The sequence below is a fragment of the Bombina bombina genome, chromosome 2, assembly GCF_027579735.1.
Source record: "Bombina bombina isolate aBomBom1 chromosome 2, aBomBom1.pri, whole genome shotgun sequence".
Lineage (NCBI taxonomy): Eukaryota > Metazoa > Chordata > Amphibia > Anura > Bombinatoridae > Bombina > Bombina bombina.
Genome location: NC_069500.1, coordinates 372158404 through 372176803, shown reverse-complemented (window position 1 = coordinate 372176803; position 18400 = coordinate 372158404). Strand labels below are relative to the sequence as shown.

At 42.5% G+C, this 18400-nt stretch overlaps 1 protein-coding gene across 3 annotated transcripts in view; it reads left to right on the top strand.

The window, feature by feature from the left end:
* SCARB1 (scavenger receptor class B member 1) overlaps positions 1–18400 on the top strand; it is a 629187-nt gene that overhangs the window by 331750 nt on the left and 279037 nt on the right. For all 3 annotated transcript variants that reach the window (XM_053701843.1, XM_053701842.1, XM_053701841.1), the window contains exon 6: positions 13150–13265. In XM_053701843.1, the coding sequence (XP_053557818.1) occupies positions 13150–13265 (116 nt within the window). The remainder of the gene's footprint in view (positions 1–13149; positions 13266–18400) is intronic.

The following is an 18400-nucleotide window of genomic DNA, read 5'->3' as shown; positions in this document are numbered from 1 at the left end:
TATGGATAAAAAATTAGAAGGTTTGCTTAAAAAGATGTTTGTTCAGCAGGGTTACCTTCTACAACCCATTTCATGCATTGTCCCTGTCACTACTGCCGCATATTTCTGGTTTGATGAACTGCTTAAGGTGCTCGATAGTGACTCTCCTCCTTATGAGGAGATTATGGACAGAATCAATGCTCTCAAATTGGCTAATTCTTTCACTCTAGACGCCTCTTTGCAATTGGCTAAGTTAGCGGCTAAGAACTCTGGGTTTGCTATTGTGGCGCGCAGAGCGCTTTGGTTGAAATCTTGGTCGGCTGATGCGTCTTCCAAGAACAAGCTACTAAACATTCCTTTCAAGGGGAAAACGTTGTTTGGTCCTGACTTGAAAGAGATTATCTCTGATATCACTGGGGGTAAGGGCCACGCCCTTCCTCAGGATCGGCCTTTCAAGGCAAAAAATAGACCTAATTTTCGTCCCTTTCGTAAAAACGGACCAGCCCAAGGTGCTACGTCCTCTAAGCAAGAGGGTAATACTTCTCAGGCCAAGCCAGCTTGGAGACCAATGCAAGGCTGGAACAAGGGAAAGCAGGCCAAGAAACCTGCCACTGCTACCAAGACAGCATGAAATATTGGCCCCCGATCCGGGACCGGATCTGGTGGGGGGCAGACTCTCTCTCTTCGCTCAGGCTTGGGCAAGAGATGTTCTGGATCCTTGGGCGCTAGAAATAGTCTCCCAGGGTTATCTTCTGGAATTCAAGGGACTTCCCCCAAGGGGGAGGTTCCACAGGTCGCAGTTGTCTTCAGACCACATAAAAAGACAGGCGTTCTTACATTGTGTAGAAGACCTGTTAAAAATGGGAGTGATTCATCCTGTTCCATTAAGAGAACAAGGGATGGGGTTCTACTCCAATCTGTTCATAGTTCCCAAAAAAGAGGGAACGTTCAGACCAATCCTAGATCTCAAGATCTTAAACAAATTTCTCAAGGTCCCATCGTTCAAGATGGAAACCATTCGAACTATCCTTCCTTCCATCCAGGAAGGTCAATTCATGACCACGGTGGATTTAAAGGATGCGTATCTACATATTCCTATCCACAAGGAACATCATCGGTTCCTAAGGTTTGCATTCCTGTACAAACATTACCAGTTCGTGGCGCTTCCTTTCGGATTAGCCACTGCTCCAAGGATTTTCACAAAGGTACTAGGGTCCCTTCTAGCGGTGCTAAGACCAAGGGGCATTGTAGTAGTACCTTACCTGGACGACATTCTGATTCAAGCGTCGTCCCTTCCTCAAGCAAAGGCTCACACGGACATTGTCCTGGCCTTTCTCAGATCTCACGGCTGGAAAGTGAACGTGGAAAAGAGTTCTCTATCCCCGTCAACAAGGGTTCCCTTCTTGGGAACAATTATAGACTCCTTAGAAATGAGGATCTTTCTAACAGAGGCCAGAAAAACAAAGCTTCTGGACTCTTGTCGGATACTTCATTCCGTTCCTCTTCCTTCCATAGCTCAGTGCATGGAAGTGATCGGGTTGATGGTGGCGGCGATGGACATAGTTCCTTTTGCGCGCATTCATCTAAGACCATTACAACTGTGCATGCTCAGTCAGTGGAATGGGGACTATACAGACTTGTCTCCGAAGATACAAGTAAATCAGAAGACCAGAGACTCACTCCGTTGGTGGCTGTCCCTGGACAATCTGTCTCAAGGGATGATGTTCCACAGACCAGAGTGGGTCATTGTCACGACCGACGCCAGTCTGATAGGCTGGGGCGCGGTCTGGGGATCCCTGAAAGCTCAGGGTCTTTGGTCTCGGGAAGAATCTCTTCTACCGATAAATATTCTGGAACTGAGAGCGATATTCAATGCTCTCCAGGCCTGGCCCCAGCTTGCGAGGACCAGGTTCATACGGTTTCAATCAGACAACATGACGACTGTTGCGTACATCAACCATCAGGGGGGAACAAGGAGTTCCCTAGCGATGGAAGAAGTAACCAAAATTATTCTTTGGGCGGAGTCTCACTCCTGCCACCTGTCTGCTATCCACATCCCAGGAGTGGAAAATTGGGAAGCGGATTTTCTGAGTCGTCAGACATTGCATCCGGGGGAGTGGGAACTCCATCCGGAAATCTTTGCCCAAGTCACTCACCTGTGGGGCATTCCAGACATGGATCTGATGGCCTCTCGTCAGAACTTCAAAGTTCCTTGCTACGGGGCCAGATCCAGGGATCCCAAGGCGGCTCTAGTGGATGCACTAGTAGCACCTTGGACCTTCAAACTAGCTTATGTGTTCCCGCCATTTCCTCTCATCCCCAGGCTGATAGCCAGGATCAAGCAGGAGAGGGCGTCGGTGATCTTGATAGCTCCTGCGTGGCCACGCAGGACTTGGTATGCAGATCTGGTGAATATGTCATCGGCTCCACCTTGGAAGCTACCTTTGAGACGAGACCTTCTTGTTCAGGGTCCGTTCGAACATCCGAATCTGGTTTCACTCCAGCTGACTGCTTGGAGATTGAACGCTTGATTTTATCGAAGCGAGGATTCTCAGATTCTGTGATCGATACTCTTGTTCAGGCCAGAAAGCCTGTGACTAGAAAGATTTACCACAAAATTTGGAAAAAATATATCTGTTGGTGTGAATCTAAAGGATTCCCTTGGGACAAGGTTAAGATTCCTAGGATTCTATCCTTCCTTCAAGAAGGATTGGAAAAAGGATTATCTGCAAGTTCCCTGAAGGGACAGATTTCTGCCTTGTCGGTATTACTTCACAAAAAGCTGGCAGCTGTGCCAGATGTTCAAGCCTTTGTTCAGGCTCTGGTTAGAATCAAGCCTGTTTACAAACCTTTGACTCCTCCTTGGAGTCTCAATTTAGTTCTTTCAGTTCTTCAGGGGGTTCCGTTTGAACCCTTACATTCCGTTGATATTAAGTTATTATCTTGGAAAGTTTTGTTTTTAGTTGCGATTTCTTCTGCCAGAAGAGTCTCAGAATTATCTGCTCTGCAGTGTTCTCCTCCTTATCTGGTGTTCCATGCAGATAAGGTGGTTTTACGTACTAAACCTGGTTTTCTTCCAAAAGTTGTTTCTAACAAAAACATTAACCAGGAGATTATCGTACCTTCTCTGTGTCCAAAACCAGTTTCAAAGAAGGAACGTTTGTTGCACAATTTGGATGTTGTTCGCGCTCTAAAATTCTATTTAGATGCTACAAAGGATTTTAGACAAACATCTTCCTTGTTTGTTGTTTATTCAGGTAAAAGGAGAGGTCAAAAAGCAACTTCTACCTCTCTCTCTTTTTGGATTAAAAGCATCATCAGATTGGCTTACGAGACTGCCGGACGGCAGCCTCCCGAAAGAATCACAGCTCATTCCACTAGGGCTGTGGCTTCCACATGGGCCTTCAAGAACGAGGCTTCTGTTGATCAGATATGTAGGGCAGCGACTTGGTCTTCACTGCACACTTTTACCAAATTTTACAAGTTTGATACTTTTGCTTCTTCTGAGGCTATTTTTGGGAGAAAGGTTTTGCAAGCCGTGGTGCCTTCCATTTAGGTGACCTGATTTGCTCCCTCCCTTCATCCGTGTCCTAAAGCTTTGGTATTGGTTCCCACAAGTAAGGATGACGCCGTGGACCGGACACACCTATGTTGGAGAAAACAGAATTTATGTTTACCTGATAAATTTCTTTCTCCAACGGTGTGTCCGGTCCACGGCCCGCCCTGGTTTTTTTAATCAGGTCTGATATTTTATTTTCTTTAACTACAGTCACCACGGTACCATATGGTTTCTCCTATGCAAATATTCCTCCTTAACGTCGGTCGAATGACTGGGGTAGGCGGAGCCTAGGAGGGATCATGTGACCAGCTTTGCTGGGCTCTTTGCCATTTCCTGTTGGGGAAGAGAATATCCCACAAGTAAGGATGACGCCGTGGACCGGACACACCGTTGGAGAAAGAAATTTATCAGGTAAACATAAATTCTGTTTTTAACTAGGTAACTATTAAATAGTTCTTAACTATTTAATAGCTATTGTACCTGGTTAAAATAATTACAAAGTTGCCTGTAAAATAAATATTAATCCTAAAATAGCTATAATATAATTATAATTTATATTGTAGCTATATTAGTATTTATTTTACAGGTAAGTATTTAGCTTTAAATAGGAATAATTTATTTAATAAGAGTTAATTTATTTCGTTAGATTTAAATTATATTTAACTTAGGGGGGTGTTAGTGTTAGGGTTAGACTTAGCTTTAGGGGTTAATACATTTATTAGAATAGCGGTGAGCTCCGGTCGGCAGATTAGGGGTTAATAATTGAAGTTAGGTGTCGGCGATGTTAGGGAGGGCAGATTAGGGGTTAATACTATTTATGATAGGGTTAGTGAGGCGGGTTAGGGGTTAATAACTTTATTATAGTAGCGCTCAGGTCCGCTCGGCAGATTAGGGGTTAATAAGTGTAGGCAGGTGTCGGCGACGTTGAGGGGGGCAGATTAGGGGTTAATAAATATAATATAGGGGTCGGCGATGTTAGGGGTAGCAGATTAGGGGTACATAGGGATAACGTAGGTGGCGGCGATTTGCGGTCAGAAGATTAGGGGTTAATTATTTTAAGTAGCTTGCGGCGACGTTGTGGGGGGCAAGTTAGGGGTTAAGAAATATAATATAGGGGTCGGCGGGGTTAGGGGCAGCAGATTAGGGGTACATAAGTATAACGTAGGTGGCGGTCGGCAGATTAGGGGTTAAAAATTTAAATAGAGTGGCGGCGATGTGGGGGGACCTCGGTTTAGGGGTACATAGGTAGTTTATGGGTGTTAGTGTACTTTAGGGTACAGTAGTTAAGAGCTTTATAAACCGGCGTTAGCCAGAAAGCTCTTAACTCCTGCTATTTTCAGGGGGCTGGAGTTTTGTCGTTAGAGCTCTAACGCTCACTTCAGAAACGACTCTAAATACCAGCGTTAGAAAGATCCCATTGAAAAGATAGGCTACGCAAATGGCGTAGGGGGATCTGCGGTATGGAAAAGTCGCGGCTGAAAAGTGAGCGTTAGACCCTTTAATCACTGACTCCAAATACCAGCGGGCGGCCAAAACCAGCGTTAGGAGCCTCTAACGCTGGTTTTGACGGCTACCGCCGAACTCCAAATCTAGGCCTATGTATGGAATCCCAGTTTGCATAAAGGGCTCATTTTGTCACTGGTGACATTTAATAAAAAAAAAAAGTTTTTTTTTATTGAACCCTTAATGTTTTTTTGAGGGACTTTAAGGGGTCATTGTGGCTTATTTAAGGGTTATTAACCCACATGGCTAGTTTAGAAACACTTTGGTGTGTTTCTTTTAGGCCCCACTAACATTGAGCGAGGTGGGAGGGGCCTATTTTTGCGCCTCAGTTGCGCAGTTTCTTTTACTCTGAAGACATCCAGCTGCTTCTCCAGAGGGTCCTGCTGTGTTTGAGGGCCTAAAAAAAGTTTTTTCCCCACATATCTATCCTAAAGGGCAGGTAGGCGCCACAGCAGAGCTGTGGCAAGGTGCTGAATGTTTTTATACCGGTGTTTGACATTTTGTCAATCCGGTTTTTACATTAAGGGGTTAATCGTTTATTTGTCTGGCTGTGCAAACTTACTAAGGCTTTATGATTCTACTGTAAAAAATTTGTAAAGCTTTTTTACACTGTTTTGCAGAGTTTGTGCATCTTTTTTTCTCTTAAAGGCACAGTACCATTTTTTCTAAGTATTATTTACTTTGAATAAAGTGTTTTCCAAGCTTGCTTGTTTCATTACTAGCCTGTTTAACATGTCTGACATCAAGGAAAATCCTTGTTCAATGTGTTTAGAAGCCATTGTGGAACCCCCTCTTAGAATGTGTCCCACTTGCACTGATATGTCTATAAATTATAAAGAGCATATTATAGCACTTAAAAATATCGCAATAGATGATTTAAAAAAATTAGATGGTCTCCTAAAGAAAATATTTGTTCATCAAGTTTTTTTTCTCCAACCTATTGCGTGCATTGTTCCTGTAACTACTGCAGCTGCTTTCTGGTTCGAGGCTCTTCAGAGGGAGACTCCATTAGAGGATATTATGGATAGAATTAATGCCCTTAAGTTGGCTAATTCTTTCATTACAGATGCCGCTTTCCAACTGGCTAAATTAGCGGCAAATAATTCAGGTTTTGCCATTTTAGCATGCAGGGTGTTATGGCTTAAGTCCTGGTCTGCTGATGTATCATCAAAATCTAAACTTTTGAACATCCCTTTCAAAGGAAAGACCCTATTCGGGCCTGAACTGAGAGAGATTTCAGACATCACTGAAGGGAAAGGCCACGCCCTCCCTCAGGATAAAACAAATAAAATGAGGACCAAACAAAATAATTTTCGTTCCTTTGGGAACTTCAAGGGTGGTCCCGCTTCAACTTCCCCTGCTGCAAAGCAAGAGGGGAATTTTGCCCAATCCAAGTCAGTCTGGAGACCTAACCAGGCTTGGCACAAGGGTAAACAGGCCAAGAAGCCTGCTGCTGCCTCCAAGACAGCATGAAGGGGTAGCCCCCGATCCGGGACCGGATCTAGTAGGGGGCAGACTTTCTCTCTTTGCTCAGGCTTGGGCAAGAGATGTTCACGATTCTTGGGCTTTAGAAATTGTGTCCCAGGGATATCTTCTGGACTTCAAAGACTCCCCCAAGGGGGAGATTTCACGTTTCTCAGTTGTCTGCAAACCAGACAAAGAGAGAGGCGTTCTTACACTGTGTAGAAGACCTACATAGCATGGGAGTGATCCACCCAGTTCCAAAAGCGGAACAAGGGCTAGGTTTTTACTCAATCCTTTTTGTGGTTCCCAAAAAAGAGGGAACTTTCAGACCAATCTTGGATCTCAAAATTCTAAACAAATTCCTCAGAGTACCATCATTCAAGATGGAGACTATTCGGACTCTTCTACCTCTGATCCAGGAGGGTCAATATATGACTACCGTGGACTTAAAGGATGCGTATCTACACATCCCTATTCACAGAGATCATCATCAATTCCTCAGATTCGCCTTTCTGGACAGGCATTACCAGTTTGTGGCCCTTCCCTTCGGGTTGGCCACGGCTCCCAGAATTTTCACAAAGGTGCTAGGGTCCCTTTTGGCGGTTCTAAGACCGCGGGGCATAGCAGTGGCGCCTTATCTAGATGACATCTTAATTCAGGCTTCGAATTTCCAGCTAACCAAGTCTCACAGGGACATCGTGTTGGCTTTTCTGAGATCTCGAAGGGGGAAGGTGAACATAAAGAGTTCTCTTCCCTCTCACAAGAGTTTCCTTCCTAGGGACTCTGATAGACTCAGGAGAAATGAAAACTCTTAACCACTTGCCGAGCTCTTAATTCCATTCCTCGGCCATCAGTGGCTCAGTGTATGGAGGTAATCGGACTCATGGTAGCGGCAATGGACATAGTTCCTTTTGCCCGCCTACACCTCAGACCACTGCAACTATGCATGCTCAAACAGTGGAATGGGGATTATGCAGATTTATCTCCTCAAATACATCTGGATCAGGAGACCAGAGATTCTCTTCTCTGGTGGTTGTCTCAGGACCACCTGTCTCAGGGAATGTGTTTCCGCAGGCCAGAGTGGCTCATAGTAACGACAGATGCCAGCCTGCTTGGCTGGGGTGCAGTCTGGAACTTCCTGAAAGCACAGGGCTTATGGTCTCGGGAGGAAACTCTCCTCCCGATAAACATTCTAGAACTGAGCGATATTCAATGCGCTTCAGGCGTGGCCTCAGCTAGCTGTGGCCAAATTCATCAGATTCCAGTCGGACAACATCGCGACTGTAGCTTATATCAATCATCAAGGAGGAACACTGAGTTCTCTAGCGATGATGGAAGTAACCAAAATAATCAGATGGGCGGAGACTCACACTTTTTTTTTTTGAATATTTATTTGTTTTATTTGGAAAAAGAGAAAAAAATCATCCACATACAAATATTGAACGAACTGTATAATCCATAAAAAGAAAAATAATAAACACTCGGCTGGATCACCAGTACTACATTTCATCTCTAATACCGCTTATGTCTTTTGATCAAGTGACCCTTGCTGCCTTTCTTCTTGTTTTACCTGATAATTAAAAGATATGTGCTATAATCTAACTGGTTTTGATTGCTGAAACTGGGGCGGAGACTCACTCTTGCCATCTTTCAGCAATCCATATCCCAGGGGTAGAGAACTGGGAGGCGGATTTCCTAAGTCGTCAGACTTTTCATCCGGGTGGAGTGGGAGCTCCATCCGTAGGTATTTGCCCAGCTGACTCAGCTATGGGGCACACCAGAATTGGATCTGATGGCGTCCCGTCAGAACGCCAAGCTTCCTTGTTACGGGTCCAGGTCCCGGGATCCCCAGGGGGTACTGATAGATGCTCTAGCAGTGCCCTGGTCCTTCAATCTGGCCTATGTATTTCCACTGTTTCCTCTCCTCCCTCGTCTGGTTGCCAGAATCAAGCAGGAGAGAGCTTCGGTGATTCTGATAGCACCTGCGTGGCCACGCAGCACTTAGTATGCAGACCTAGTGGACATGTCATCTGTTCCACCGTGGACTCTGCCAATGAGGCAGGACCATCTAATCCAAGGTCCATTCAAGCATCCAAATCTGATTTCTCTGCGTCTGACTGCTTGGAGATTGAATGCCTGATTTTATCAAAGCGTGGTTTCTCTGAGTCGGTCATTGATACCCTGATTCAAGCTAGAAAGCCTGTCACCAGGAAAATCTATCATAAGATTTGGCGCAAATATCTTTATTGGTGTGAATCCAAGGGTTACTCATGGAGTAAGATTAGGATTCCTAGAATATTGTCTTTTCTCCAAGAAGGATTGGAGAAGGGATTATCAGCTAGCTCCTTAAAAGGACAGATTTCTGCTTTGTCTATTCTTTTACACAAGCGTCTGGCAGGCCAGACGTTCAAGTGTTTAGCCAGGCTTTAGTCAGAATCAAGCCTGTATTCAAACCTGTTGCTCCGCCATGGAGCCTAAACTTAGTCCTTAGAGTTCAAGGGATTCCGTTGGAACCTATGCATTCCATAGATATTAAGCTGCTATCTTGGAAAGTTTTTTGTTTTTAGTAGCTATCTTTTTTGTTTTTAGTAGCTATCTCTTCGGCTCAAAGAGTTTCTGAGTTATCTACTTTACAGTGTGACTCGCCTTATCTTGTTTTCCATGCAGATAAGGTGGTTTTGCGTACCAAACCTGGATTCCTTCCTAAGGTTGTTTCTAATAGGAATATCAATCAGGAAATTGTTGTTCCTTTGCTGTGTCCTAATCCTTCTTCAAAGAAGGAACGTCTGTTGCACAATCTTGATGTGGTTCGTGCTTTAAAGTTCTACTTACAAGCAACTAAAGGTTTCCGTCAAACATCTTCATTGTTTGTGGTTTATTCTGGTAAGCGGAGAGGTCAAAAGGCTACGGCTACCTCTTTCTTTTTGGCTGAAAAGCATCATCCGTTTGGCTTATGAGACTGCTGGCCAGCAGCCTCCTGAAAGGATTACTGCTCATTCTACTAGAGCAGTGGCTTCCACATGGGCTTTTAAAAATGAGGCTTCTGTTGAACAGAGAGGTTCTACAAGCAGTGGTGCCTTCCGTTTAAGGTACCTGTCTTGTCCCTCCCTTCATCCGTGTCCTAAAGCTTTGGTATTGGTATCCCACAAGTATGGATGAATCCGTGGACTCGATACATCTTGCAAGAGGAAACAGAATTTATCCTTACCTGATAAATTTCTTTCTCTTGCGATTTATCGAGTCCACGGCCCGCTCTGCTGTGGGTGCTCTCTTTGCCACTTCCTGTAAGGAAGGAGAATATCCCACAAGTGTGGATGAATCTGTGGGCTCGATACATCGCAAGCGAAAGAATTTTATCAGGTAAGCATAAATTCTGTTTTCTTCTATGGTACGACGAGTCCACGGCCCGCCCTGTCATTTTAAGACAGATTTTATTTTTTGATTTTAAAATTCAGTCACCTCTGCACCTTTTAGTTTCTCATTTTTTTCTTCCTGTACCTTCGGTCGAATGACTGGGGGGTGGAGCTAAGGGAGGAACTATATAGACAGCTCTGCTGTGGTGCTCTTTGCCACTTCCTGTTAGCAGGAGGATAATATCACACAAGTAAAGGATGAATCCGTGGACTTGTCGTACCATAGAAGAAATTAATTTATCAGGTAAGCATAAATTTACTTTTTTGAAGGCTCTCGTGCCCTATCTGTAATCAGAGAGCAGGGTATTTCGGGGTTTCCTTATTTGGAATAATGTCTTGGTACTTGCTCAATCCTTTTAATTTAGTAGAATCTCACAGAAATCAACTTGTGGTGTTTCTTCAAAAACATGGTTGGAGGATCAATTTACCAAATAGTTTCTTGATTCCTCAGAAAAGGGTCACCTCTTTAGGTTTCCAGATAGATTCAGTGTCCATGACTCTGTCTTTAACAGACAGGCGAATGAAATTGGTTTCTGCCTGTCAGTCAACCTTCAGTCACGATCATTCCCTTCAGTGGCTATGTGCATGGAAGTCTTAGGTCTCATGACTGCAGCATCGGACGCGATCCCCTTTGCTAGTTTTCATATGAGACCTCTGCAGCTTTGCATGCAGAATCAATGGTGCAGGGATTATACTCAGATATCACAATTGACATACTTAAATCCCAGCATTCAACTCTCTGTCCTGGTGGTTGGACCATCATCGGATTATTCAAGGGGCCTCTTTTGTTCGTCCTTTCTGTACTATGATGCAGAGTCTCATAGGTTGGGGAGCTGTCTGGGGGTCTCGGACAGCACAAGGAGTTTGAAATCCTCAAGAGGCGAGGTTACCAATCAATATTTTAGAACTCTGTGCTGTTTTCAGGTATCTTCAGGCTTGGCCTTTATTAATGAGCAAATCATGCATTCGTTTTCAGACAGACAATATCACAACTGTGGCATATGTCAACCATCAGGGTGGGACTCGCAGTCCTTTAGCGATGAAAGAAGTATCTTGGTTACTTTCTTGGGCGGAATCCAACTCCTGTCTAATTTCTGTGATACATATCCATAGCCCAGGTGTAGACAATTGGGAAGTGGATTATCTCAGTTGTCAGTCTTTACATCTAGGGGAGTGGTCTCTCCATCCAGATGTATTTTGTCAAATTGTACCGATGTGGGGTCTTCCCGAAAAATAGATCTGATGGCTTCCCATCTAAACAAGAAGCTTCCCAGGTACCTTTCCAGATCCAGGGATCCTCAGGCGGAGAGGGTGGATGCGTTAGTAGTTCCTTGGTTTTACCAACCTGCTTACATTTTTGCCTCTAGTTCTTCTTCCAAGGGTGATCTCCAAGATCATAATGGAACAATCGCATGTGTTTCTGATAACACCAGCATGGCCTCGCAGGTGTTGGTATGCGGATCTTGTCCGGATGTCCAGTTGCCAACCTTGGCCACTTCCTTTAAGGCCAGACCTTCTGTCTCAAGGGCCGTTTTTTTCCCATCAGGATCTCAAATCTCTAAATTTGAAGGTATGGAAATTGAACGCTTAGTCATAGACTCAGTGATTAATACTATGCTACAGGCTCGTAAGTCTGTTTCAAGGAAGATTTATTATCGGGTTTGGAAAACCTAATACTATGCTACAGGCTCGTAAGTCTGTTTCAAGAAGATTTATTATCGGGTTTGGAAAACCTACATTTCATGGTGTTTTTTTTTCATAAATTCTCTTGGCATTCTTTTAGAATTCCTAGAATTTTACAGTTTCTTCAGGATGGTTTGGATAAAGGTTTGTCTACAAGTACTTTGAAGGGACAAATCTCTGCTCTTTCTGTTTTATTTCATAGAAAGATTGCTAAACTTCCTGATATTCACTGTTTTTTGTTCAGGCTTTGGTTCGTACCAAGCCTTTTATTAAATCAATCTCTCCTCCTTGGAGTCTTTGGTTTTGAACACTTTGCAGTCTCCTCCTTTTGAGCCTATGCATTCTTTGGATATTACACTACTTTCTTGGAAAGTGTTGTTCCTTTTTGCTATCTCTTCAGCTAGAAGAGTTTCTGAATTGTCTGCTCTCTTGTGAGTCTCAGTTTCTGATTTTTCATCAGGATAAGGCTGTTTTGCAGTCTTAGTTTAAATTATTTCCTAAGGTTGTGAATTCTAACATTAGTAGGGAAATTGTTGTGTCCTAATCTTAAGAACACTCTTGAAAGATCTTTACATTCTTTGGATGTTGTAAGAGCTAGTTTATTTTTTTTTATTTTTTCTGGTACTAGGAAAGGTCACAAAGCCTCTGCCATTTCTTTGGCATCTTGGTTAAAGCTTTTGATTCACAAGGCTTATTTGGAGGCGGGACAGTCTCCGCCTCAGAGTATAACAGCTCATTCTTCTAGATCAGTCACCGCCACTTGGGCTTTTAAGAATGAAGCTTCGGTTGATCAGATTTGCAAAGCAGCAACTTGGTCTTCTTTGCATACATTTACTAAATTTTATCATTTTGATGTATTTGCTTCTGAAGCAGTCTTTGGTACAAAAGTTCTTCAGGCAGCTGTCTCAGTTTGATTCTTCTGCTTATGATTTGTTTTTTTTCTTGAAATTTATGTAATTGTTGATTATTTTTTTTTCAGTGGAAATAGCTGTTTTTATTTTATCCCTCCCTTTCTAGTGACTTTTCTGTGGTCTTCCACATCTTGGGTATTTCTATCCCATACGTCACTAGGTCATGGACTTTTGCCAATTACATGAAAGAAAACATAATTTATGTAAGAAGAACTTACCTGATAAATTCATTTTTCATATATGCAACCACCCTTTTTTGGTGGTTATGAATTTTGTATAAAAACACAATTTTATTTCCAGTTCCTCTTTTTTTACTCCTTATTTTATCACCCCACTACTTGGCTATTCGTTAAACTGAATTGTGGGGTGTGGTGAGGGGTGTATTTATAGGCATTTTGAGGTTTGGGAAACATTGCCCCTCCTGGTAGGATTGTATATCCCATACGTCACAAGCTCATGGACTCTTGCCAATATGAAAGAAATTAATTTATCAGGTAAGTTTTTTTTTGTTTTGTTTTGTTTTTTTTTTTTTTGTTTTGTTTTTTTTTTTACATAAATTATGTTTTTCAGTCATATCCCTAAAGCTGATTCATGAGTGTCAAAAGTTGCTTATGCTTTTTGTTTTTTTCTAATACAGGTTTCTTTTTGGAATTCAGAGCAGGCAAACATGATTAACGGAACTGCTGGTCAAATGTGGCCTCCATTTAGAAAACCCTCTGAGCCTCTGGAGTTTTACAGTCCAGATGCATGCAGGTAAGTGAATTGCAATGGTGATTCTAACAGATTAAAGGTGCTTAAATTCAAACTGTTCTCTCACGCACATAGAAGAGCAGAAACTAAACTTGTTAAATATTTCTATGTAAAGTTTAAACAAACACTGTGTAAACTGATATTTAAACAGAAACTGCATGTTGAATATAAACCTAGATTTATTTTGTATGATTATAGGGCCCATAGCATGTGGGATATAATTCATGCCACTAGGAGGGCAATAACCCACAGAAGAGCTTAAATTCCCTCTTAACTCTTTTCTTGGCCTCCCAGGAGAAGGTTGAGAATAGTTTTTCCAGTAAAAAGAAAAAAAATTGTTATGTCCCTTTAAGCATAAATTGTCTCATTTCAAAAGGGAGATTTACCTATAGTTTACACACCTTTCCTGCTTCTGTTATACTAGTTGTATATGCCCCATGACCACTAGAGCAGGGAGAAACACTTCTTAAAAGTCAGTGTGTGGTTGTCCTAAGTTCTACAACTTCAGCTTTAACCTGTTTTGATGGTATTCTCAGTTATGACTCTCACTAATTAGGTTTACAGAATAATCTGCTGGCCAGTTTTTTGCTATTGTGCCATGCCTTGCTTTGGATGTAGGGTTTCTGTTATTAATGAATGACTTGGATTGCTCATGGGTTCCATTGCTTATGCTGCTGTTTCTCTTACTACATACCATACATGTATGTGGACACACCTATTGATTTGTGTTCAGGTTTTTCAGCCACTACCATTCCTAAAAGGTACATAAAATCAAGCACATAGCCATAGCACTAAAATACCCATAGACAAACATAGGTGTACAATTAGGGTTGCCACCTCAGCCATGTTTTCTTGGACACTTATGAGTTACACATGATGTAGGGTGTGCAGGGAGGAACATGTTTATCAGCACTATTCATGTGATGTCCAGAGGCACATTGCATTTTCTGCCCTGCTTACCCTGCAGCAGGTGTAACTCATAAGTGTACAGGAAAACATGGCCGAGGTGGCAACCCTTTGTACAATTGACAGTAAAATAGGACCACATTTAAAGTCACTCCAGTACAACCTATCATAAAATACCACCTTTGACATGTCAGACAGAAATAGAGCAGATATCTCATGAACTGCCTGGATGACTCTATCTGTGGCCTGATGATCGAAAGGGGTTAATGATATGCATTGTAATTATTTAAACATTGTATATAAATGTAGCAACATAGCTGCTATAGTTTATTATAGGAAGTTTTTTTTTGTTTTTTGTATACTTTTAGTCAGGTAGATTGCAGACCTATTGTAGGTCTATGGTAGTTAGCTACACTCCACTGGAATGCCCAGCTAAGATATGATGTAGGTGTAGGCAGTATTAAGGATTTAGCTAGGTATTCCAGGGGGAGTGTATCTAATGTATGACGTAGGTGTAGGCGTTCTGTAGAGTTAGCCGCGTATTATGGGGAGTAAACTGCACTTTAATTTGGATACATCACTAGTAGTGCAATGTATTATAATCTCTGAAGTACTGGATATGAGTAGGGTGTCAGCCATATTTTGTCTTGCCACCTTTTCAGTGATGAAACTTTACAGTGGGAGGCAGGTAGTGTAGGTTTAGCGACGGGTTACACAGGCATTATTCTTTTTTGACGTACTGCGAGGCCAACAGGGCTAGAAAGGCAGTTTCTCGTCTGTCTGTCGATGCTTTCAATATCCAGGCCTGTTTGTCTGTCTTAATCCTATCTATATATAAATTCCTACCATATCTATCTAATATATGTGTGTGTGTGTTCTTTAGAGCAAGAATTTTTTTTATTTCATTGTATGCATTGATTATGTAAGCAAGCATATTTTGAGAACCTTGTAAATGCGGGTTAGCCTCTGTTGTGGCCCTGAATATTGCTGTCATTAGATGACGTAGGAATTGCCCTTCAAAGAGTTTTTTTAAATTTATCACTTTCAGACAGCACAAATGTGTTCATAGTTCAAGATTACATTAAACGTAATCTTCAGAAATAATTTTTTAGTGTGTATTTAGACAAGCATACATAAATATTGCATACATATATATATTGTTCAAGTATGTCACATACTACATTGTAAATCATTTATCTGGTTGATAAAAAAAAAATCTATTGTAGAACCATTTAAAAATATATTTTGAATGAAGAAAAAAAAAAGTGAAAAGTTTACATTTGCAAGGTGTATCCAGTCCACGGATTCATCCTTTACTTGTGGGATATTCTCATTCTCTACAGGAAGTAGCAAAGAGAGCACACAGCAAAGCTGTCCATATAGTTCCCCCTCTAGCTCCACCCCCCAGTCATTCTCTTTGCTGGCTCTAAGCATTAGGGTCTCTCTCGGGAGGGTAAAGTGAATGTGGTGTTAGAATTGTAGTTTTTATTATCTTCAATCAAAAGTTTGTTATTTTAAATGGTACCGGTTTGTACTATTTACTCTCTAGCAGAAAAGTGATGAAGATTTCTGCTGAGAGGAAAATGATTTTAGCATGTTGTAACTAAAATCCACTGCTGTTCCCATACAGGACTGAGGAGTACCAGAAAACTTCAGATGGGGGGAACAGTTTGCAGGGTGGTCTGCAATAAGGTATGTTCAGTCATTTATTTCTAGACAAGACTGAGATAATGCTATAAGAGACTGACAATATCCCCATGAGGGGAGGGTAAGCTATGTTCAGACTTGGTAAGGAATTGAATGCTTACATAATAGGGCTAATATATTGGTTGACACTTATTCAGGGCAATCGATTGTTTGGCTAAGGAAATATCGTTTTGCAAGACACTTTAAAAGCCCTTTTGGTTTTTTTCTGGGGATATTACCACATGGCTGTTTTTTAGTCACTTAGGAGTGATTTACTAGGCCTCACAGCTCTGGAGTAGAGTGGGAGGGGCCTAATTTCACGCCTCAGATGCACATGGAGGGTCCTGCTGATGTTTGAGGGCCTAAAAGAAGCTATATTCCCCCAAATCTGATCCCTAAGGGATGGTAGGGCCACAGCAAGGCTGTGGCAAGGTGCTGTAGTGATTTAACCAGGTGTTGGCTTTAGGCTGCTCTAGTTTGGGCATTAAGGGGTTAATCGTATTAAGGCTTTAGCTACATACTGTGAAAATTTCAGAAAGATTGCTGCATTTTTCACCGTTTTGTAAAATTGTGTGCTTTTTATCTCTTAAAGGCACAGTAACGTTTTTTTCAAACTGTGTTTTTTATTTGATTAAAGTGATTCCAAGCCTGTTTGTGTACTCTACTACTCTGTTAAACATGTCTGACACTAAGGATAATCCTTGTTCAATGTGTTTAGAAGCCCTCTCAGAATGTGTCCCACTTGTACTGATATGTCTATACACTTTAAAGATCATATTGTTGCACTTAAGAATGTGGCCCAAGATGATTCTCAGACGGAAGTTAACGAGGGTAGCCCGTCTGCCTCTCCCCAAGTGTCACAACCAGTTACGCCCGCGCAAGCGACGCCTAGTACCTCTAGTGCGTCTAACCCTTTTACATTACAAGACTTAGCGGCAGTCATGGATAATTCTCTTACAGCCTTCTTAGCTAAACTGCCCGTGTTACCTGCAAAGCGTGATAGCTCCGTTTTAAGAACAGATTATGAGTATTCTGACGCTTTGGTAGCCGTATCCGATATACCCTCACAACGCTCTGAAGTGGAGCGAGGGATTTGATGTTTGAGGGAGAAGTCTCTGATTCAGGAAGGGTTCCTCCCGAGACAGATTCAGATACATTGGCTTTTAAATTTAAACTAGAACACCTCCGTGTTTTACTTAGGGAGGCATTAGCTACTCTGCATGACTGTGACCCTTTGGTGATCCCAGAGAAATTGTGTAAAATGGACAAGTACCTAGAGGTCCCTGTTTACACGGATGCGTTTCCGGTCCCTAAGAGGATTGCGGATATCGTTACTAGGGAGTGGGATAGGCCAGGTGTCCCTTTTGTCCTCCCTCCTGTTTTTAAGAAAATGTTCCCCATATCTGACCCCATGCGGGACTTGTGGCAGACTGTCCCTAAGGTGGAGGGGGCTGTTTCTACACTAGCTAAACGCACAACCATACCAATTGAAGACAGTTGTGCTTTTAAAGACCCTATGGATAAAAAATTAGAGGGTTTACTTAAGAAAATTTTTGTTCAACAAGGTTTTCTTCTCCAACCTATTGCCTGCATTATTCCTGTAACTACTGCAGCTGCTTTCTGGTTTGAGGCGCTGGAAGACTCGCTCCAGACGGAGACCTCCTATGAGGAAATTATGGATAGAATTAAGGCTCTAAAGCTAGCTAATTCTTTTATCACTGACGCCGCTTTCCAATTAGCTAAGTTAGCGGCGAAAAATTCAGGTTTCGCCATTTTGGCGCGCAGGGCGCTATGGCTAAAGTCCTGGTCGGCCGATGTGTCGTCTAAATCCAAGTTTTTGAACATTCCTTTCAAAGGGAAGACCCTATTCGGGCCTGAATTGAAAGAGATTATTTCAGATATCACCGGGGGAAAAGGCCATGCTCTCCATCAGGACAAGCCCTTTAAGACAAAGAACAAAGCTAATTTTCGTTCCTTTCGCAATTTCCGGAACGGCCCCGCCTCATCCTCTCCGGCTGCAAAGCAAGAGGGTAACGCTTCACAGCCCAAGGCACACTGGAAACCTTATTAAGGCTGGAATAAGGGTAAACAGGCCAAAAAGCCTGCAGCTGCCACCAAGACAGCATGAAGGGGTAGCCCCCGATCCGGGACCGGATCTAGTAGTGGGCAGACTCTCTCTCTTCGCTCAGGCCTGGGCAAGAGATGTACACGATCCTTGGGCATTAGAGATTGTAGCCCAGGGATACCTTCTAGAATTCAAGGACTCTCCTCCAAGGGGAAGGTTCCACATTTCTCGTCTGTCTACAGATCAGACAAAGAAAGAGGCGTTTTTACGCTGTGTAGAAGATCTACATACAATGGGAGTGATCCACCCAATTCCAATTGCAGAACAAGGACTGGGGTTTTACTCAAACCTGTTTGAGGAATTTGATTAGAATTTTGAGATCCAGGATCGGTCTGAAAGTCCCATCATTCAAGATGGAGACCATTCGGACAATCTTACCAATGATCCAGGAGGGTCAATATATGACTACCGTGGATCTAAA